Source organism: Malus domestica, chromosome 07, assembly GCF_042453785.1.
Source record: "Malus domestica chromosome 07, GDT2T_hap1".
Classification (NCBI taxonomy): Eukaryota; Viridiplantae; Streptophyta; class Magnoliopsida; order Rosales; family Rosaceae; genus Malus; species Malus domestica.
In genome coordinates, this window is record NC_091667.1 from 28,545,668 (window position 1) to 28,567,584 (window position 21,917).

Sequence of the window (21,917 nt, forward strand, 5' to 3'; positions counted from 1 at the left end):
ATACTTCCATAAGAAAGCTTCATTAATTTGGTAAAATTTTACATATAGTTATATAAATGTATTTAAAACTTATGATACATTTGAAAATAAACATACTGATTTTGGGTAAGTTTAGATTTTAAATGAACTAATAAACAAATGTACCATAAAACTAAAGTGTAAATTGTAGTTATGGTCCCTTAACTTTAACTCAATTGGAGCAATGGTCCCTCAACTCATCAAAATGTGCAGCTATGGTCCCTCAACTAAAAATCCATTACTATTGGTCCCTCAACTTTAATTCAACTGGAGAAATGGTCCTTTAACTTTAACCCAATTGTAGCAATGGTCCTTCCAACATAACTCATTTTGACAAAAAATCTAATGCAGTTGACGAAAATGACCATAATTACACACTCTGATGAGTTGAGGGACCCTAATTATATAAATGGTTCTTCCAACATAACTTATTTTGACAAAATTTTGACAAAATTGATGAAAATGATTATAACTATACATTTTGATAAGTTGATGGACCAATGGTAATGGATTTTTAGTTGAGGGACCATTGCTCCAATTTGATTAAAGTTGAGGGACCATTGCTACAATTTACTTCTAAAACTAAAATTACCCATATTTTAGGTAATCAATTGTACCAATACAATCAAACGATCATACAATCAAATGTACCTTTACTATGATTATGTATGTGATAATGAGTTTTGAACCTTCTATTTAATTCACTAAACCAAATATTATAATAAACAATAAAAAATCTAAAATCTCCAGAACGAGAGATGCATATAACTATAACAGATTCATAGGTAAGGAATTATAGGGTAAAAAGGAAAACGAAAGTAAAGATGTAATGTGAAATTTTTTAGGGTGGCTAGCAAACAATTTCACGAAAATAAAGGTAAAAAGAAAAAGAAAAAAAGGAACGTTTAAAATTGAACTTTTAATAAAATGAAATTAAGCACCAAAACTGTACGAAAAATGTTTAACCAAATTCTTAAAAGTAATAGAAGTTTAATCACCAAAATTGAAAAACAAGGCATTTATATCAAAACGCCCCCAAACTATGTAAAATAATCATGGGAACACAAACCATACCCCTAAGAATAAAGAGAAATTGCAACCCGTGAAATGCATGGCTTTTCATTTTTAGTATAAACAGGGTTGTTTCTGAAATTTCGGGGATCCTGTGCAAATTTATAAAAGGGCCATTCTTAAGATAATCTTAAAAAAAAATTAAAAAAAAATTTGAACTTCGTGGTTGTTTTTCTTTAACAAAAAACCTATCAATAACTCGTTTTTTAGACGAGTAAATTGTTCAACTTTTTTTTCTTTGGCGTTTCAAGTAGCCACATAAATATTTTTTAGTAGGTGTCATCTTTTATATCTCAAACAATATCATAATTAAATTATACTAAGTATATACAATAAAACCTGATAGTTCGCAATGCATGTGCATCTAGTGGTTTTTGTTTACTGCTCCCCTCTTGCTATGACAATTACTTGATTGATTTTTATGAGTTTTGCCCTAAAAAGTACAAAAGGAAAAAAAATATCATTATTAATAAAAATACCTAAATCTTCTAATTCCAACGTAATATACTTGAACTAGTAATACCTTATTTTAATCGAAGTCTACACCACTATGACCACTTCAATTGTCTTCGTGATTTGGACAATTTTCTTCAATGACAGGAAATTTTGAATTTAGGGTTTAATGGTCTATGTAAAAAAAAGTAGTGAGGATGGGAGATACATGGGAAGTGGGAGAGGGGGTGTCTCGATGAGAGAAAGAAGTGGACCATGACTCTTGGAGTGAGAATTGAGAAACATTGTGAGGAATATCATTATTTTATAATTTTTATAAAATTTCTTACAATTTGATGACTTATGTAGGCATTCATGTAGCTTGTGGCTTGTGGGCCCACTAGGATTTTTATAACTTTTATTGAGTTCTGATTAGCCTTTTTATTTATATAAATAATATAATATTATTTCATAGGATATCCGATTAGATATAAACTATTTTGGCCTCTTAAATTTTGTGGCCCTGTGCCATTGAACCGATAGCTCCCCCTCAATGCCGGCTCTAAGTATAAATACATGATGGTGTTCTTGGATGAGATTCTCCATCTTTTACATGCTTTCTAGAACTTCGCTACAATGGCTTTAACCCCATGGTTTCTCCTTCTCATCAGCCTCATATCTACTCTGCCAGTTGATGTCACTCTATCTGCTGCTCACCAGGATACCCGGAAGGCATTCATAAAATATGCATTTTGAACAATTCCGTTTCTCTGCTCTAAATATGTTCATTAATTAATTTAATCTTCTGATCTTGGATATATTAACTGCAGGATTATATTGTGTATATGGGTGACAAGCCAAAGCCAGAGGTTTCCACCACTACCACATCAGCTCTTCATGTAAACATGCTACAAAACGTCATCGATGACAGGTTTAATTAATTATCACATATGATAGTGAGCTTAATTATATATTCTGATCAGTGTTTTAAAATACTCGCATCGAGGGCCTTAGAGTATGGACGGGTGGCTTGCCGTCTCTATTTTGTGGGAGTCGGCGAAAAACTCACATAGCTTCGTCGGGGCGTGCCTCAGGACGTTTGATTGGGCGTCAGTTTTGTATAAAGGTTGTCGAAATCTGAAAAAAAAATTTGATTGAAATCTGGGTTTTGTTTTCAGTTGCATAGCAGTCTGAAGAAGATGAAGACGCCAACTTGTAGGCTGATTTTTCTTTTCTTTTTTTTTTTATTATTTTTTTCACTTTATTAACCGCTGTTAAATCATATCTTTTAGCATATTCTATTTTTTAAGTTTTTGTTTTTTATATTATTTTATAGATATTAAAAAAAATAAAAGATAAACAGAAAGAAAATATTTTTATACTTTTTATGAAGTATATAGACCTAAAAAAACCTCAAAAGACCCTAAAAAACCTCAAAATATATCTTTACTTTTTAACGTTATATATTACCCTTTCCTTTTCTTTTTAAGACTCCACATCCACATATCTCATCAAAATATTATGTATATGTATGTATGTATTGTATATATATTAAAAAATTTAAGTTCCATGAGATTTCGCCTCAAGGCTTTCGGCTAGGCAGAGCTATCCATAACACGCCTCACCTACGCCTTCGCCTTTTAAAACATTGATACTGATTAACATTATTCGTGACAAGGGTACCATTTAATTTAGTCATCTCTCATACATACACATCTTCTCTTTGTTTTTCAAGCTTAATTATCGCAGAGTTTGAAAGTGTCAAATTTTTGAAGATTTTGATTTTTGACGTTTATTTATCCAGCAATATTGCGCACGAATCTCTGCTTCTGCACAGCTACAAGAGAACCTTCAATGGCTTTGCTGCCAAGCTAACAGAGGAAGAAGCACAGAAGTTGGCTGGTTGTCTTATGAACCCAACTTAATTTTATTTTTCAACTTGAATAAACATTAAAAGTGACCATTGTATGACTTGAAAAATATATGCAGGAATGGATGGTGTGGTGTCAGTTTTCCCTAGTGAAACTAAGAAGCTCCAAACAACAAGGTCATGGGACTTCATTGGGTTTCCTGAAATGGTGAAGAGAAGCGCCATTGAAACTGATATCATTGTCGGGGTAATTGACACTGGAATTTGGCCTGAATCTGCCAGCTTCAGTGACGCCGGGTTTGGTCCACCCCCCAAAAGGTGGAAAGGCGCATGCAAGGGCGAAGGCAATTTTACTTGCAATAAGTAAAGCAAACCAGTTTATTTCAACCATCCACTGCACATTTCAAAATAAAAAAATAAAAATTCACGTGTTGTTGTTAATTACACTTGGACAGAAAAAAAAAGAAAAAAAAAAGTGCGAACTTGATTATAATTTATATGATATGTTGTCAAATTGTAACTCTGACTAAAATAATGACATATTTGTTACACTTGGACAGTAAAATTATCGGAGCACGGTATTACCGCAGTCAACCCTCCCCCCAAAATAGCAGTGATGTCATGTCTCCGAGGGACACGGAAGGCCATGGAACCCACACTGCATCAACAGCAGCAGGGAACTTAGTTAGCAAGGCAAGTCTGTATGGTTTAGGGTTGGGGACAGCAAGAGGAGGGGTGCCATCAGCACGCATTGCGGTGTACAAAGTTTGTTGGTCAGACGGGTGCCCGGATGCTGATATTCTAGCGGCATTCGATGATGCCATAGCTGACGGTGTTGACATACTCTCTGTCTCCATTGGGGGGTTTAAACCGTTAGATTATTTCAGAAATTCCATTGACATTGGAGCTTTTCACGCTTTAAGAAAAGGAATATTCACTTCCGCGTCTGCTGGTAATCAAGGTCCAAACCTGAAAACCATTACAAACTTTGCACCATGGTCTCTTGCTGTAGCTGCTAGCACCATAGATCGCCACTTTGATACCAAGGTTCAATTGGGAAACCACAAAATTTATGAGGTAATTGATACAGAATCTAACCTTTGCTCATTTAGGGCTTTGTTTGGCAGTGATCCTGGTTGGGCAATATATAATCACTTATGGAGAATCAACAATATATATGCTGAAGATGCACCAAAATACTAGAGAAGTGATTAACATGAGAGTTGATTATGATTTGTTTTTGCTTCCTTAATTGGTAGGGAATAGTAACAAACACATTTGAACTCAAGGGTAAATTCTACCCCATAGTATATGCTGCAGACGTTCCAGATAGGGCAGCAGGTTTCGATGGGGAAATTTCCAGGTATGTGTACGCATTTTGAGAGTATATATTGTAAGAACTTGTAAACAAACAAACACCAAGACCAAAACATGAACCACAAACAAAAGGAAACCAACCCAGTTATGTGCACATAAATAACCAGAAAGGAAAACATACCTGCAGCTGCACCAGAACTCCTAGCCATTGCAGCAAACTTTCAGTGATCCTTCTCTTCTCTTGCAGATTGTCAAGAGCTCGACTCACAGATAGGTTATGGTCCAATATGAGCGTTAGTTCTATGAGAAGAGAGGTCACTGTATATATACATATAGACTTCACCAAAATAGATCAGGATTTCCTATCAAAATGCTCATCGGAAACAAACACTTGTTTCCTGATGCTAACCAAAATCCTTTTCAGTCAAGGATCAGCATTCCTTTCATCAATAGGACTTTCTATCCAAATTGAATACCTATAACCGGTCCTAATACTTCTCTATCTCATACTCATATTCTTACATTCTCCCACTTGAGTATGAGAACAATTTCAAGTACTCAGTTTATCCAATCATACTTAGATAGAAGTAATCACTAACAGATAATCATCTCAAATTATTATAAAGGTGATCACATAATTAAGTCATTCACCAACACACAAGTACATAGACACAACCAGCTTACATAAACCAAAACAATGAATGTATAATTGCCTCTGCAACACAAAATACAGATTTAACTTACAAATCACAATGTCCAGTTCATGTTCATAGCAATGTATCTAAGCTCAAAAGTAAACCAAGACGTCTACTCCCACTCATAAAGCCACCAAATCTTTTGGATAACAAAAGCTTAACCTCACATACAACTTACCCATGCATTTTAAAGTATTGAACTTAAGAATTTTTTCTGTTACATCGCAGAATTAATTCAAAAGTCACAACATACTTAATTTGCACTTTGTAATTATGTGAACCAATATAGCAAAAACCAAACCAATTTGCTCCCACTTATCTAGGATATACTTAACACAAACAAGTTAAGTATAAGTTAATATCAACTGTATTAACTAACAGTCATTGCAATACACTGAATGTCTTATCAATGTGATCAATTGCCGCAACCAATGCAAACAAATTCCATGATCACATTCATCCAATTTGTATTTACAACAATGTGATTTTACTTGACCAGAACAAACACATAAATTGATTTGCTCCCACTATATCAAGTTAAGTTTAGTTCCAGCAAATAGCACTAAACTTCTCATTACTTAAACAAATTAAGTAACATAAATAATTACCAATTGCTTCAATAAAACCATAATCTGGTTTTCAAGCATCCAAATGAATTATAATGGCCGGCCTAAATAACCTTATGCTTACATTCGAACATATGATTCTCCCACTTAAGCATAAGCAGAATGTACTGCACAACCAATAAAGAAACCGGAGATATGAACCAATTGATTCCCGATTCCTTACCAATTGCATAATCTCAGTTTAGTCAAATACACCTAAACCATTATGCAAACAGTCTATGTATCAAAAGATAGTCACAATCCATTCGATTTGATCCTAACTAGTTTCAACAATAATCAAAATCAGAATAGCAAGCACAATATTCTTGCATTCAATTTGATCCTAACTAGTTCAATACCCATCGAGCAAGATCAACTAAAATTTGATAATGTCTGGATATAAAGGCACAAGTCATCTTGATTAAAACAAGATAATCAAGATGATCATCCAATAAAATTTAGTGTACTTACAGATTTAATACATAATATCAAATCTCTTACACTTACAATATATCAAGTGAGATGAGTTTCAGAATACATTCTTGCCAACAAGGTTTCACTAAACAATTTATACCATTTCATACAGGTACTAACACAAGAGCCTTCACATGTTTTTGGTTATACAGTGCACATATTGGCATTAACGAACCCAAAAATTCCGAACTACATCATTCACATATATGGCAACACCCCCAAAACCTATTATATATAGTCTAACCAAAATTGGGATATGAATTACACTCATAATTTTAAAAACGTCATTATGGATACCCGTATAATCCAATTTTGCTTTTCTAGAATAATTCAAACCAATTAGACCCACATAAAAGCCACAGGTATTTGGTAGCAACAATAAGTCAAATTCTATTATCATAATTCATAATGGAAAATCATGATGCAAGCTTCCAAGTTTCAAGCAAGTTAATGAGAAACCTTACATTTGCTTGAGACAACAAAATAGCAACAAAACAATATTTTCCACCCAATCTAATTACACAGGCTCTAACTCAAAAATAGAAGAGCAATGTGTACACCAAATATTAGTCTAATGAATCTTTATGCAAAAAGAATGATTCCAGTCATCTCACATAAATCATAAGTTGGCATTTATAGGGATTTCGAGTTTAATTGTGCCTTCACAAAATAAACAAGCATACTCGGAATAGCAAAAGCCCTAATTCATTATGCTCCAACTCATCGCACTATAATCACGCATATAGGAGAACAATTAATTATGCATGAAACAGTGAACTGAGTTACCTGAATGCATCATTGGACTCGTATTCGACAACCCGATTGCAATTCCACGGCTCCAAATCAACGAAACAAATTATCCATCAATGCTCGAGACCCATCCATACGGATTGCCATGGTTACAGACGCGCCGAACCAAAATCATCGCCAAAGCAACGACTAGAATCCCGTGGACCCAAATTCCCACAAAAAAAGACAAACCATGAATGTTAATATCTCTTAGACAAACAAAAACTTATTAATGTCGCCATAATCAAGATTTCATCTTTCTTTTATCTTACTAATATTTGGTGAGGCATATTTTATGCACATCTTTATTCATATAAAGGATTAAGAAACCACAACTACCTCAATCTTCAGACATCATAATGAACACAGCGGAAGCAATAATTCTCAAAATTAGAACTATGATGTTTAAGATAAATGTGTTTTGCTAAATCACTTTATTGATCTCCAAAGAAGCAAGCAAGAATAAGTTCACCCTTTCCCACGTGCAGCATAATATAAATTGTTATCATACCAGATTCACATAATTTGCAGAAGCAAAGCAGATTCATATGCGCTAAAACATACACAGGTATTGAAAGAATTAAAAGCAATCATACCTTTTAATCACTGCAGACTTATAGACAACATATGCAACAATAGGCATCAACAGACGTCTCATGCATAATGATCATTTTTCATGGTTGTTTAAGAAACACAAAACCATCAGTAGAAAATGCAAATCAAAATTTTTCCGCAGATATGGAAAAATTCAGCCTTGATTATCAGCTCTAATCAGAAATATCAACACATACCTCCTGCAGATTTCAATTTGGAACAGCGCAACGGAAATAATTATCCAAATTGAAAAAAATTAATTTAAGAGTTGAGAGAATCACAAAACCCAAAAAATGTTTTGATCGATGAAGTTGCTAATCAAAACCCCAAATTGAGAAAACAACCTCAACCAATAGATTTGCAGAAAAAAAAACCAATGGTAATAGTTTAAATATATTTTGTCATTATCTGGAGATCACATACCACCGATGCATCTAAGATGAAAACATTGAGGTTTGCACCAACAATTGGCCCGATATCAATCCCCAAAAATCCTAACGGTCAATTTTATTTTATTAATTCTCTGCTTATTGAAAACGCAATGTCGTTTTCGTGAAACTCTTTTCCAGCGAATTCGTTTAAACCAGTTTCGAAACCTGGAAGTCGCAAAATTTATTTATCTATTTATAAACACATTCGACTTTTCTCCTTTACAGATTTGAACTCATGTTTGTGTCTTGTGGCTCTGATACCACATGTAAGAACTTGTAAACAAACAAACACCAAGACCAAAACATGAACCACAAACAAAAGGAAACCAACCCAGTTATGTGCACATAAATAACCAGAAAGGAAAACATACCTGCAGCTGCACCAGAACTCGTAGCCATTGCAGCAAACTTTCAGTGATCCTTCTCTTCTCTTGCAGATTGTCAAGAGCTCGACTCATAGATAGGTTATGGTCCAATATGAGCGTTAGTTCTGTGAGAAGAGAGGTCACTATATATATACATATAGACTTCACCAAAATAGATCAGGATTTCCTATCAAAATCCTCATCGGAAACAAACACTTGTTTCCTGATGCTAACCAATCCTTTTCAGTCAAGGATCAGCATTCCTTTCATCAATAGGACTTTCTATCCAAATTGAATACCTATAACCGGTCCTAAAACTTCTCTATCTCATACTCATATTCTTACATATATACCATTTATATTGAAGAACCACGGTAGTCTAGCGTAAGTCTAACCAGGTGCTAATAACATGGATATATATGGAACAGGTTTTGCATAATAGGCAGCACGTTAGACCAAAAGCTGGTGAAGGATAAAATTGTTCTTTGCGATGGGCCTACTGGGGATGGGGCTGTAGAGGCAGGCGCATCTGGTTATGTTTTGACAAGCCGAAATGCAGCAGATGTAATCGATCCTGTTCCTGTACCAGCAGCTTCCGTTTGGTTCCATGTTGGTAACGAAATTGCCCATTACATAAACTCAACCAGGTATCAATATTTGAGAATGATAGTGCGAGATTGATTTAAAATATTGCTAATGTGCGAAACTAACATAAATCAAAAGACCCCTTATTATGTTATTGCTAATAAATCCTGAATCCCTGTAATGATTCGTAGGAACCCAACAGCAACAATTTGGAAAAGTACTGAGGGTAGGGATGCACTGGCCCCATACGTACCTTCATTCTCATCAAGGGGTCCAAATCCAAACACTCCTAACATTCTCAAGGTAACTTCAAGGCCCTGTAGGTGTGTGAATGCTGACTTAAAAAATGAACAAACCGAATCATGAATATTGAGGGGTCTTAATTTTCCTCCTTGTTTTCTCCTATATGTTGCAGCCAGATATCGCTTCTCCTGGAGTTTCCATTCTAGCCGCATGGTCTCCAATTGCCCCAGTTTCAGGTTTTGAAGGTGATGACAGGGTAACTTCATACAATATAATCTCGGGGACATCAATGGCATGCCCACATGCTGCGGGCGTGGCTGCATACGTCAAATCATTTCACCCCAATTGGTCACCTGCTGCAATCCTGTCAGCTCTTACAAGTACTGGTATAGATGCATTTTCATAAATGTACCCATTACAATACAACCGTTCTCTCACATATTTGATGAGTTGTGTGACCAATTATTATCAGAGATCATGTGACCAAGTCTTGTGAGAGAGACCCTACATATAATAAGACTTTGTCCATGATGTACATTGTATTACCTAAGATTTATATGTTTGATTAATTTGTAACGATTTTGCAGCCAAACCTATGAGTACAAATCTTAACCCTGAAGCCGAATTCGCGTACGGTGCTGGCCTACTAAATCCTAGTAGGGCTCCGTATCCTGGTTTGGTATACGACACTGCTGAAATCGATTACGTAAATTTTTTGTGTGCACAAGGCTATAGTACCAGATTATTGAAAGCTCTTACCGGGGATAGCTATAGCTGCTCATCATCACAATCTAGTCATGGAACACTCAGTGATCATCTAAACTATCCTTCTGTTGCACTTTCCACCTCGAACCCTAAATCCGTCAATGGCATTTTCAATAGGACCGTCACAAATGTTGGATCACCAAAGTCCACATATAAAGCTAAAGTGAGTGCACCACCAGGACTTGATATCAAAGTTAATCCAAGCATTCTAAAGTTCACATCTCTCGGGCAGAAGCTATCGTTTCAAGTCACGGTGAAAGGGTTGATTGAAAAAACCATAGTCTCTGGTTCTCTGGTGTGGGATGATGGTAAATTCCAAGTGAGGAGCCCCATTGTTGTGTATTTTGTGTTTTGAGAACAATATGTGTAATAATGTATGATGCATGAATAAGCAATTGCATGAAACTAGATAGGGCTTCAATGAAACAAAATTGCAACATATTGATCACGATGATGTATTTTAAATGAAAACTAAATTATTATATATTTATGAACCTTTAATATGATGTAGTACATCGAAGTACATCGAAATTTGAAACGTACCCATTTAAGGATATTTTATAGCTCTCTATGCAATCTAATTGTATATTTGATAGTTCATTTTTGGTCTGCATGGGAAATATGGATTTTCTCCTATGTTGATTACTTGATTGAAGGCCCCATCCCTCGTTGCCCGTGTATACAGGTTGTACCTATCACTACATCAAGTTATCAACGAGACTTTAGTCGGAACCTTCCTGATTAAAAACAAAAGACCGAAAAACTTCGGTGGGGACATTTGCAAACAACGACGTATACAACAACAACAACAACAAAGCCTTTTCTCACTAAGTGGGGTCGGCTATATGAATCCTAGAACGCCATTGCGCTCGGTTTTGTGTCATGTCCTCCGTTAGATCCAAGTACTCTAAGTCTTTTCTTAGAGTCTCTTCCAAAGTTTTCCTAGGTCTTCCTCTACCCCTTCGGCCCTGAACCTTTGTCCCGTAGTCACATCTTCAAACTGGAGCGTCAGTAGGCCTTCTTTGCACATGTCCAAATCACCGGAACCGATTTTCTCTCCTCTTTCCTTCAATTTCGGCTACTCCTACTTTACCTCGGAAATCCTCAATCCCAATCTTATCTTTTCTCGTGTGCCCACACATCCCACGAAGCATCCTCATCTCCGCTACACCCATTTTGTGTACGTGTTGATGCTTCACCGCCCAACATTTTGTGTCATACAACATCGCTGGCCTTATTGCCGTCCTATAAAATTTTCCCTTGAGCTTCAGTGGTCTACGACGGTCACACAACACGCCGGATGCACTCTTACACTTCATCCATCCAGCTTGTATTCTATGGTTGAGATCTCCATCTAATTCTCCGTTCTCTTGCAAGATAGATCCTAGGTAGCGAAAACGGTCGCTTTTTGTGATCTTTGCTAGATTGCTCCGGTCATTAGTGTGGATAAGTATATAAATGGATAGAGATAGGAAAGCAAACACAAGATGTACGTGGTTCACCCAGATTGGCTACGTCCACGGAATAGAGGAGTTCTCATTAATTGTGAAGGGTTTACACAAGTACATAGGTTCAAGTTCTCCTTTAGTGAGTACAAGTGAATGATTTAGTACAAATGACATTAGGAAATATTGTGGGAGAATGATCTCGTAATCACGAAACTTCTAAGTATCGGAGTGTGGTATCGTCTTGACTTGCCTTATCTGTCTCATAGGTAGATGTGGCATCTTCTCTGGAAGTACTCTTCCTCCATCCAGGAGTGGTATCTTTAACTGGTGGAGATGCACAAGGTAATGTATCAATTTCACTTGAAGCTTACTTGTAGTTTCAGGCTTGGTCAAGCGCGATACAAACCATGTAGTAGGAGTCCCCCAAGTCGCCGAGCTAGGGGATTTGCTGAAAGAGGTGACAGACAAGGTAAGCAATCAGAGCTCCGGCTGATTGTTCACATTCTCCCTATCTTGCAGGCAGCATGAAGGATAAAGAGAAGAAAAATGAGAAGGGGTGATATGGGATACTTTTGCTTTTGAAGAAGTAACTTTCCACAGGTTTATTCTTGAACTGAGCTGGAGGGTTTTCTTGTTTCCTCCAGAGTATAAGGCCAACTGAAGAATTTGAGGGTCAAAACAAGTCCATCAAATCTAGAGTACGTTCGACCCTGCTAATATGGGATACTTTTGCTTTTGACAGAGTAGTGGATGTATCGACACGTGTGCTGTTACGCTTGTCTCCACATGCTTCCTTGTATCCTTCTCACTTGCCCTATCTGTTCCTCAGGCAGATGCGGTATCTTCCTTGGAAGCATAAGATGTTGAAGATGAGTACTCGAGAGCAATGCCAGGTAAGTAATCAGGTAAGAGGTTCCAGGCAGTCAGTTCCTGGCTGGAATCTTGATTCCAAGTGCTGACTGATTGCTCTCTTTCTCCTTGTCTTGCAGGTAAGAATAAGGCCAAAGGAAAAAACAGGGAAAAAGCATGATATGGGATACTCTTGCTTTTAACCTTGATGATATGAGATATTCTTGCTCTAGTATAGCTTGTTTGCAGAGGTATTATCCGGGGGAAAGAAAGCTGAATATTTCGAAAGGCTTCGTTGGGAGTGCCCTCTCAGATATGAGGAAGGGTTGAGCATTTTTGCAGGTCTGCCTGTCCGTTGGGGATGGAGGTCGACATATATAGGAGTATCCCTAACAACAAGTAGTAATGCTATTCCTTTACCCTGCTTGGTCATAGCACGGTAGTGGGGGCTGCCAGTTTACATGTTTTAACTCTGTCAGAGCACTTTGAAAAAGTGGTCTGTGGTATCTGGAAAGCTGATGTTGCGTGTGAAGATTACAGACAAGCTTTATCCAAGGATATCCGGCTCTTGAAGTTGGGAAAGTGGTGCCTCTTCGGTTTTCGAACAAGCAATCCTATCGGGGATCTGGCTCACGAGATTCAGAGAACGATGCCTCTTCGATTTTTGAGAAAGCAATCATGCTGGAGGTCTGGCTCTCGAGATTCGGAGAGCGATGTCTCTTCGATTTTTTAGAAAGTAATCATGTTGGGAGTCTGGCTCTCGAGGTTCGGAGGGCAGTGCCTCTTCGATTTTGGAGCAAGCAATCTTGTTGGGAGTGTTTTCTCGAATGTAAGTAAAGGTTGGGCATGTTTGCTAGTCTACCTTGCCACGAAGCACAAAGGTTGACACACAGGGACTTTCCAATTATCCAGCAATGGTACTGTTCCTTTACCCTCTCTTCGATTTTTGAGAAAGTAGTCATGTTGGGAGTCTGGCTCTCGAGATTCGGAGGACGGTGCCTCTTCGATTTTGGAGCAAGCAATCTTGTTGGGAGTGTTTTCTCGAATGTGAGTACAGGTTGGGCATGTTTGCTAGTCTACCTTGCCACGAAGCACATAGGTTGACACACAGGGACTTTCCAATTATCCAGCAGTGGTACTGTTCCTTTACCCTTGTGGGTAATAATATGGTAGCTAGACCTTCAAAATTTATGTGTCTAAACTTTGTTAGTGCTATTTCTTTGCTATTCTTTTACCCTTCTTGGTCAGAGCGATGTAGTGGGAGCTGCAAGCTTCACGTGTCTCAACTTTGGCAGAGAACTTTGGCAAAGTTATCTATGGTACCCATGAGCTACTGTTGCGTGTGGGAAGTAGGTGATTGAACAATAAGATTCATGTGCTTTCTACTTCACCAGAAGTCTTCGACAGAATGCCCATAATTTCCGCAAAGCTGAGTGTGCGTGTGACAGATGCTGACAAGGCTGGAAAAGTAGGTGCCTCTTCGATTTCTGAGATCGGCCTTCGTGGTCTCTGAGCAGCCCAGCTTTTGAGAAAGCAAGCGCCTCTTCGATTTCTGAGATCGGCCTTCGTGGTTTTTGAGCAGCCCAGCTTTTGAGAAAGCAAACGCCTCTTCGATTTCTGAGCAGACGCCTCTTCGATTTCTGAAGCTCTGTCAAGTGCAGATTTTTATAGGGGCTGGCATTAAGTTCCAAAGCACACTTGAATCTCCACCAGTAGAAGCTCTACTCTTGCACTTCTAAGATCTTGATTTGTCCGACCTTTTCTCTCTTCAACACCTTTGAAAATGTCTGGCCCCTCCGACCGTCGTTTTGACTTGAACCTTGTTGAAGAGGCAGCCCCGCCTTCTCCAGACAACATATGGCGCCCATCCTTCGTCTCCCCTACTGGTCCTCTTACCGTTGGGGATTCCGTGATGAAGAATGATATAACCGCTGCGGTGGTGGCCAGGAACCTTCTCACTCCCAAAGATAACAGACTACTTTCCAAACGGTCTGATGAGTTAGCTGTTAAGGATTCTCTGTCAGTGTTCAGTGTGCAGGTTCTGTGTCTAATATGGCCCAACGCCTATTTGCTCGAACCCGCCAAGTTGAATCATTGGCGGCTGAAGTGATGAGTCTCAAACAGAAGATTAGAGGGCTCAAGCATGAGAATAAACAGTTGCACCGGCTCGCACATGACTATGCTACAAACATGAAGAGGAAGCTTGACCAGATGAAGGAATCTGATGGTCAGGTTTTACTTGATCATCAGAGATTTGTGGGTTTGTTCCAAAGGCATTTATTGCCTTCATCTTCTGGGGTTGTACCGCTTAATGAAGCTCCAAATGATCAACCTCTGATGCCTCATCCTTCTAGGGTTCTGTCCAGTACTGAGGCTCCGAATGATCCCCCTCCGGTGCCTTCTCTTTCTGGGGCTCTACCGACTGCTGAGACTTCTCCTAAGCAACCTTTGTGAAGGCTTCCTCTTGTTTGTTTATTTTGACTTATGTATATGTACATATTTGTAACTTATTGGGGATATCAATAAATAAGCTTTCCTTCATTTCAACGTATTGTGTTAAATACACCAAAGCCTTCTTCGCTAAGTTCTTTGAATTTTCTTTTGTTGAAGCTTGTATGTTGAAGCTTGTATGTTGAAGCTTTGTGAGTGGAGCATGTAGGTTGAGGTAGTGTTCCCTTAATTTCCCGAGTGAGGAAAACTTCTCGGTTGGAGACTTGGAAAATCCAAGTCACTGAGTGGGATCGGCTATATGAATCTTAGAACGCCATTGTGCTCGGTCCTGTGTCATGTCCTTCGTTAGATCCAAGTACTCTAAGTCTTTTCTTAGAGTTTCTTCCAAAGTTTTTCTAGGTCTTCCTCTACCCCTTCGGCCTGAACCTCTGTTCCATAGTTGCCTCTTCTAATCGGAGCGTCAGTAGGCCTTCTTTGCACATGTCCAAACAACGACGTATACACATGTAAAATATCAGAGTAGCATCATGTATCGGTGGCATAAAAATCTTTACGCACCCACGTGTTCTAGATGTTGGCACATGATCATGCATCGATAGATATACGTATGGACAATGCATGCCCTACCATGCAAATTATGCCAAGAACAACAATCGATCGAGTGACCAGTGGTGGGAGAGCTAGGAATATTAGCAAGCTGCATTTTCTCAATTCCCACTCTCACTTGTTTGAGCATACCGACTAATATGCTTGTTTCTTGACTTGTGGATGTATCCCAAGGTCAATATGGATGCATGGCATGCGATGTACGTCAGGAGGTTTTTCTTCTTTTCAAAAGCAGTATATGTTGGAAAAGTTAGACATGGAATTGATACCACAGTTAATATGCTTTTGTACCTCATTCCCTATAACCAAAAATTGCATCAAGTAAAAATTACCTTATTTCGCAACATTTCTTCAACTGGCTACTGGCTCTCTAGTTTTTCAATTGTCATCATGGTCCAAGTACCTAAGCTGGGTCGGATCATTTTCTTCTTTGAGCAGAAGGACGTTAACCATCGGATTACCATCGATGATTGCACATGTTATGCACTAAGAAAAGGTTGCAAGCGGTTATTTGCTTGTAGAGCTACCGGCTGCCTTATAGTACAAACTAGAAAGTTCTACCCGAACGTTGCTGCAGGATTAAAAATTGTGTAAAAAAAATTATGTTTCAAAGGTATAAACCTATCAACTTGTATCACATCTAACTGAACTACAACAACATATTGAAGCACTTAATATGAAATTTCATAAGCTATTTGACAATATGAAATCAAGCAATTATTGAAAATCAGAAACGGAGCTTAGAAAGTAAAAAATCCTACCTCATTATATTAAAACAATTAACAAATTCTCAGTGAATGATCACAAAAAAGGCTCAGTTCTCACCATAATGAAAATTATGACATCGTTTTAACATGAACTTGAGTTCATTTCAGTCACCAGCATTAATAAAACCAGTGACTTCAACCTGTGCAAGGAAACAACTGACTTAGACGCAAGCCAACCAACTTTGAATCTAACCAAATAAAAAAAGTAATCACAATCGAACTAACCTCTTCTTCCCAAATGAAGTAGAAGATGTCCCCTGTTTTGCCATTGTGAACAGTGTACTCTACTCTCAACACACAAAAAGAACACACTCAAAATGCTGAGCAATATTATAAAAGCTACACATACATCATTGTATATATATTTGGACATAAAGTATAAAGATCTGCTGACAGTATCAAGCTTAAATTTAACAAAAGCAGTAATTACGAATTGAAATCAAACGATAATATAGTTGTTAAAAAAAATTCTAACTAAATTTTACAAATAGCATCATAAATGTTAAAAAAAAATAACACCATTGAAAAAACTCATTACTCAAATCTGTAATTCTATAAAAGCACATCACTGAAAACTTCAATTTCATCAAAACATGTCAACCTATATCACATCCAAAACCCATTAATAATCTCTTCTTGTGTATAGCTTGTCCTCAGAATTCGCAGCTGAAAACGGAATGTAAGTTCAGAGTATGATGAAAAAGAAGAAATGAAAGAGTTGTGTCAATGAAAAAGAATGAGAGAGCGGGTATCAGAACAATCTACAAAGAAGAAGAATTTGAGATGAATAAGTGGATAAATTGCTTACATGAAGAGCTGATTTCAAATCGATGATCCATTTCTCACCCTAATAATATTTAACAATTGCAATTAGTAAAATTTTCTTGATAAGATGAAATCTAGGAGCATAATAATAAGCATTAGAAATAGAAAAGCCTTATATAGTGATTAAGGCCCTTAATTAACTTGCGAAGCTTGAAAAGTCATTCTCTTCACGTGGTTAATTTGGAAGTTATCCAATGTATGTAAAAACATGAATCAGAAGCAAATTGATGAAATCGGAGGGAAAAAATGTTACTTAGTAATTGTATATGTTATGAAGGCATCAAATAAAGTCCTGATAAAATACCAGCATCTTTATATTAACCACTTTACATATAAATTATAAATGATTATCAAACAGCCTTAAACAAATTTCATTTAGGGAAGACTGATGAGGGGATATACGACTCACAAACAACTGAGACTGTCCTTTTTTTTTTCTTTTTTTTTTTTCATATCAACAAACACACAAATTCTTATATTTCCGAAAGCACCTGCATCCCAACATAAAAACTTAAATAATACATGAATCATCGATGTTTTGCTTTGCAAACAGCCAAGGGGATAGGAACTAAAATAAATTTCGTGACCAAGAACCTCTTAAAAACCAAGCTTGAAAGCATAAAAACAAAGCTTTCAATCTTTCTGTGCAAATTAATATCACAATCAATTCAACCCCATTTCCGCAATCCAAAGCTTCAAACTTCATACAAAAATACAATAATTTTTAGAATTTCACCCAAACATAAAGAGAATAATATTGTTAGGTGCGGAGAAGAAAAAACCAGGGAAAAATGGAAGATGGATTTTAGCATGGAAAAGCAATTCACAGCAACAATAAAAAGGTGAAATTAAAAACTCAATTGAATCAAATGAAGAATTTTCTAGTGTGCAAACAATTAGTGTTATCAGCAAGAAGTTTCAGACCTTAAAATGCAAAAGCATGTGCCCAAAATGCAATCCTATAAAACATGAAACAACAGCCATAAGATAATCGGAAATTTTCTAATAAAATGAACCGAAGACCAACTTTGAATAATTGGTAACGATGACGCTTTGACATTGATAGAGTGTATGTATGTGAGAGAGAGAGAGAGAGAGAGAGAGAGAGAGAGAGAGAGAGAGATGGAAATAGAGTTAGAATTAGACCAATTCAGAAATCAACCTTAAGATTCCCTCTGGGTCAACTGGTTGCACCATTGATGAGAAACAGTCGGTAGAGGTTGATAGTAGGAGAACTAACATTGCATTCCTGAAACACAAAGGATTAACCTTTTTCAATTATCATCAGTGAATGCACTAATACAGGACTTAAATTCTGATATATTCAATAATCTAATTACCAGAGAAGGACTTTTATCCTTCTATAAAGAGGCAGTTGATAAAGGTGACTCTGGCCCAGTATAACTTGACTCATAAACTGGAAACTTTGAGGCTTCAAACTCTGAGCTAAAAGTTGAAGCTTCTCACTCAACAAACAAAAATTACAAATCCAAAACTAAAAAGAATCAGAAACAAACTAAAACATGGGATTGGTGAAGGCCATACCTTCGAAAGCATAGACGCAGGCAGCTCTACGAGAGTGATCCCAACTCCGGGGTCGGAGGCGGAAACAGAGGCCAATATCCTCAAGATTTTGCGTTGATGATTGTGAGATCGGGATAAAACGGTCGAAACCAAATTTGCAAGTTTTGAAAAAACGTTAAGGAATCTGGGTTTCAATGAATAAGGAGGCTGCAAATAAAATCCCCAAAGAAACAAAAAAAGGGTCTCCCATGTCGGTATTTTGTGAGAGAAAAAGCGCAAGATTCGAGAGCGAGTTCAACAGCGGCAGAAGCACAGATTTGTGAGAAAGAAGAAACCGAAGGAAAAATCGAGAAGATGCAAGAGAGGCTTGAGGCAAGCATGGACAAATAGGTAATCTTACGTGTAAAGAGGAGAAAGAACGGAGCAGGAAAACTGTTTGACAGGGCAATATCGCTAATTTAATTCTGGTGAGCAACGCTTTTCCACCAGGTGGATGGCAAGGGCAAAAACGCCTTTTTACTGTGAAAAAGACGCAAAAAAAAAGGCACATAAAAAAGCATTCAGAGGGCATTTTCGCCCGTTTACCACTGGTGAACAGTGTTTTTTTGCTTGAGTTTTAGTATAGGTTCAACTAAAAATTGTTATCCGCGTGATTAGAAATTGTTAAAAAAAAATTATCATAGACTATTAATATTATTTACATTAAAAATGTTACACGATTTTAACAAACAAAAAATTTAATCTATACAGTATACACACAAACAATTGTAGAACTTTTGTCTCTACATAAAAAAAAAAATAAAAAAAATCTAAGTTATTCACTGAAGCACCTAAAGTTTCTTGATTGTGAAGAAAGCAACCTCAGCAAGGAAAAATATGAAATATTAAAATACATGCAATTAATTTATACATCAACGGGCTTATATTACAAAAAAATAAGGATAAAGTATTGCTACCTAGTCTTTTTTTTTTTGGAGGAAAATAATCTGATTTTATACCAATTAGAGAGAACTTTTTTCAGCAATTTAATAGTCTAATAAATTGATTATACAAAAAATCCATTAAAAAAACCTAAAAACAATAAACTATTCACTAATTTTTCATACGAAATAGAACAAAGCTATAGAATATACCTTTTCATGGTGAGTATTGTGAAAAATACAACATAGCTTGAGACAATGGTAATTAACGTGTTTGGAAAAGTCTACCTGCGTGGTGGTGTAATCGTCACACAGATAAACTTCAATGCCAATTGATTGAACTAAGTTTTTTTTTAACAAACAATATTATCTACACTAAAGAGAAAAAGGTAAGCTTAGACTCACAACAAGAGAAGCCTTGCGCAGAGCTCTGCCTCTAACAACTCAATTATATCTTGAAATCGGCTAAGTTGGTATTGTAACACGGTAAGGTTGGGTAGATTTTAGATCCAAATGTCACCAAACAATATTCTGCAGAATGGCAGTGTTCTATCTAGATTGTCCATGGCACGGGCGTAAACTGGATGATAACGCAGGGCAACACTGGTACTATACCCTAAACATCCACAAGCTATAAACAAATAGTTAAAGTTGATATGCACCAAGGGTACTAAAACTCAATCCATTGTTTAGTAAGAAGAACCACAAAAACAAATTAGTAAAAACCGAAATGGTTATCAGATGGACACAAAGGTTTTTGTACTACGTGAAACTTTGCGTCGAGAAATTGAAACAACTATCAGGAGACAGTTATACGGATTTCCTACAATTCTATAAATAATATATTCTTTCACCATTGTTTCAATTCAAACAAAAATTAAAGAACAGAAAAGCTAGAAGCAGGAAAATTGCAACTGATCAATATTTTCCAAACAAAACCAACCTGCAATGTCCTAGTTGCAAATTCAACTCCAATGGTGGACTTAGACTCCAAAGAAAACTCATTCCTCGTAAACCTCAAAAGAATGTTCGATTTTCCAACACCCGAATCTCCAATCAATACAATCTTGAAGAGGTAATCGTATTCGTGATCCACCTTGTACGCCATACGTTCTACTCCTCACACACACACCCCACAACACCTGCCCAGATCCAGAATTCACCAAACAAAAAGCTGTTAGCAGTCAAAAAACCAAAAAAATAAACCCATTCTCTTGTTTTGACAGAAGGGATGAGAAAAGTGCTGATCAGAGAGCATTTTCTTTACCCACGGTTTCTTTCCAATGTGATTTTCCCGAGAAACAAACGGAAATTGGGTAATCATAAAACAATGGCGCGTAGAATGGTGATTAACAAAATAGAGGATATTTTGAATGTTGGGTTTTGTTATGTTTGCATTGAAGTTTGTGGAAACAGAGGAGAGGAGAAAAGAAGAAGAAAAGGATGGCGTTGTACAAAGTTAGAAACAGAACAATTGATGAAAATGCACTTAAAACGGCCTTTCACGAGGGAAATGACGCGCCGAATTCGGAGTCTGTGTAAAGTAAACGACCCTTCATAAGACATGCCGCATAAAATTTAAGCCCATTCTCAATGTGGGCTTAGGGCATATGTTTGTAACCCACTGAAAAGCTCCATTAGGGTTTCCTATCACACACTATTTATCTCTCTACACACTTATGTCATGTAGTCATGTTTAATCATATCGGTTGACTATTGATTTTATCAACTTGGGTTACTAAAAATTAAGAAATGAGTGCAATTATCATTTCTAACTGTTTTAAAATGTTAGGATGATTCATAAACAAATTGGAAGTTCAAAAGATAAGTCGGAATGAGCCCCTAAATTCAAAGGGTATTTGCCATGTCTCTCCGTTTTGTGAATCATTAAAAGTGACATTATTTATCCTTACATATTTTGTCTTTGGTGCACAAAGTGACTACTACTGCCAACCACTACAAACCTAACCTCTTACACCACCATTGTTACCACCAAGCCACCACCACGACCATAACACATAAGCGTCACCACTACCACCACTTACCTCTGTAGCTCAACCACCACACCCCTTAATCAGCAGCACCACCACCACCACTACTATCACAACCATTGTCCTAGCCACCGTTGTCAACGTCATCACGCAAATTATCATGTCCATTTTTGTTATTATATACAATTATATCATTTTACATTAAATTTTACCAAACACGCTTTTACAATGCTTTTCATACTCACAACACTTATAAAAATACAGTTATCAAACACTCAGCTA

The 21,917-nt window shown here is 37.0% G+C and overlaps 2 protein-coding genes across 12 annotated transcripts; one reads left to right on the forward strand and one right to left on the reverse strand.

Annotated features, from left to right (window-relative positions):
- The first annotated feature begins 1,981 nt into the window (after positions 1–1,981).
- LOC103430812 (cucumisin) lies at positions 1,982–10,760 on the forward strand. 4 transcript variants are annotated; one of them, XM_029105906.2, is made up of 10 exons: positions 1,982–2,253; positions 2,352–2,452; positions 3,326–3,423; positions 3,511–3,754; positions 3,952–4,468; positions 4,651–4,754; positions 9,090–9,308; positions 9,438–9,549; positions 9,662–9,875; positions 10,077–10,760. In XM_029105906.2, the coding sequence occupies exons 1-10, from the start codon at positions 2,158–2,160 to the stop codon at positions 10,607–10,609; spliced, it is 2,238 nt and encodes a 745-aa protein (XP_028961739.2). In that variant the 5' UTR covers positions 1,982–2,157; the 3' UTR covers positions 10,610–10,760. The 4 variants fall into 4 exon arrangements, with proteins under 4 accessions (XP_028961739.2, XP_070681379.1, XP_070681380.1 ...); XM_070825278.1 differs by having other exon boundaries at positions 9,662–9,869; XM_070825279.1 differs by lacking the exon at positions 1,982–2,253 and adding an exon at positions 2,700–2,736 and having other exon boundaries at positions 2,321–2,452.
- Positions 10,761–11,744: 984 nt separating this feature from the next.
- Positions 11,745–21,142, reverse strand: LOC114826117 (ras-related protein Rab11C-like). 8 transcript variants are annotated; one of them, XR_011583068.1, is made up of 8 exons: positions 20,912–21,140; positions 20,588–20,786; positions 18,363–18,449; positions 18,125–18,159; positions 17,184–17,222; positions 16,601–17,041; positions 16,434–16,515; positions 15,941–16,179 (listed from the first exon to the last, which is right to left on the reverse strand). XR_011583068.1 is itself a non-coding variant. In XM_029105908.2 (5 exons), the coding sequence occupies exons 2-4, from the start codon at positions 20,750–20,752 to the stop codon at positions 16,458–16,460; spliced, it is 282 nt and encodes a 93-aa protein (XP_028961741.1). In that variant the 5' UTR covers positions 20,753–20,786; positions 20,916–21,128; the 3' UTR covers positions 15,941–16,179; positions 16,434–16,457. The 8 variants fall into 8 exon arrangements, 2 of the variants coding, with proteins under 2 accessions (XP_028961741.1, XP_070681384.1); XR_011583071.1 differs by having other exon boundaries at positions 16,601–16,659; positions 20,912–21,132; XR_011583072.1 differs by adding an exon at positions 11,745–15,826 and having other exon boundaries at positions 16,601–18,159; positions 20,912–21,142.
- Between the last annotated feature and the right edge of the window lie 775 nt (positions 21,143–21,917).

Excerpts from the sequence above, each read along its gene's own strand:
- LOC114826117 (XM_029105908.2), bottom strand. The coding sequence starts at position 20,752 with ATGGCGTACAAGGTGGATCACGAATACGATTACCTCTTCAAGATTGTA. Across the intron at positions 16,660-20,587 it reads TTGCAACTAGGACATTGCAG|AGTACACTGTTCACAATGGC; the intron begins GTTGGTTTTGTT and ends TGTTGAGAGTAG. Across the intron at positions 16,516-16,600 it reads ACTTCATTTGGGAAGAAGAG|GTTGAAGTCACTGGTTTTAT; the intron begins GTTAGTTCGATT and ends TTCCTTGCACAG.
- LOC103430812 (XM_029105906.2), top strand. The coding sequence starts at position 2,158 with ATGGCTTTAACCCCATGGTTTCTCCTTCTCATCAGCCTCATATCTACT. Across the intron at positions 2,453-3,325 it reads CAAAACGTCATCGATGACAG|CAATATTGCGCACGAATCTC; the intron begins GTTTAATTAATT and ends TTATTTATCCAG. Across the intron at positions 4,469-4,650 it reads GAAACCACAAAATTTATGAG|GGAATAGTAACAAACACATT; the intron begins GTAATTGATACA and ends CTTAATTGGTAG.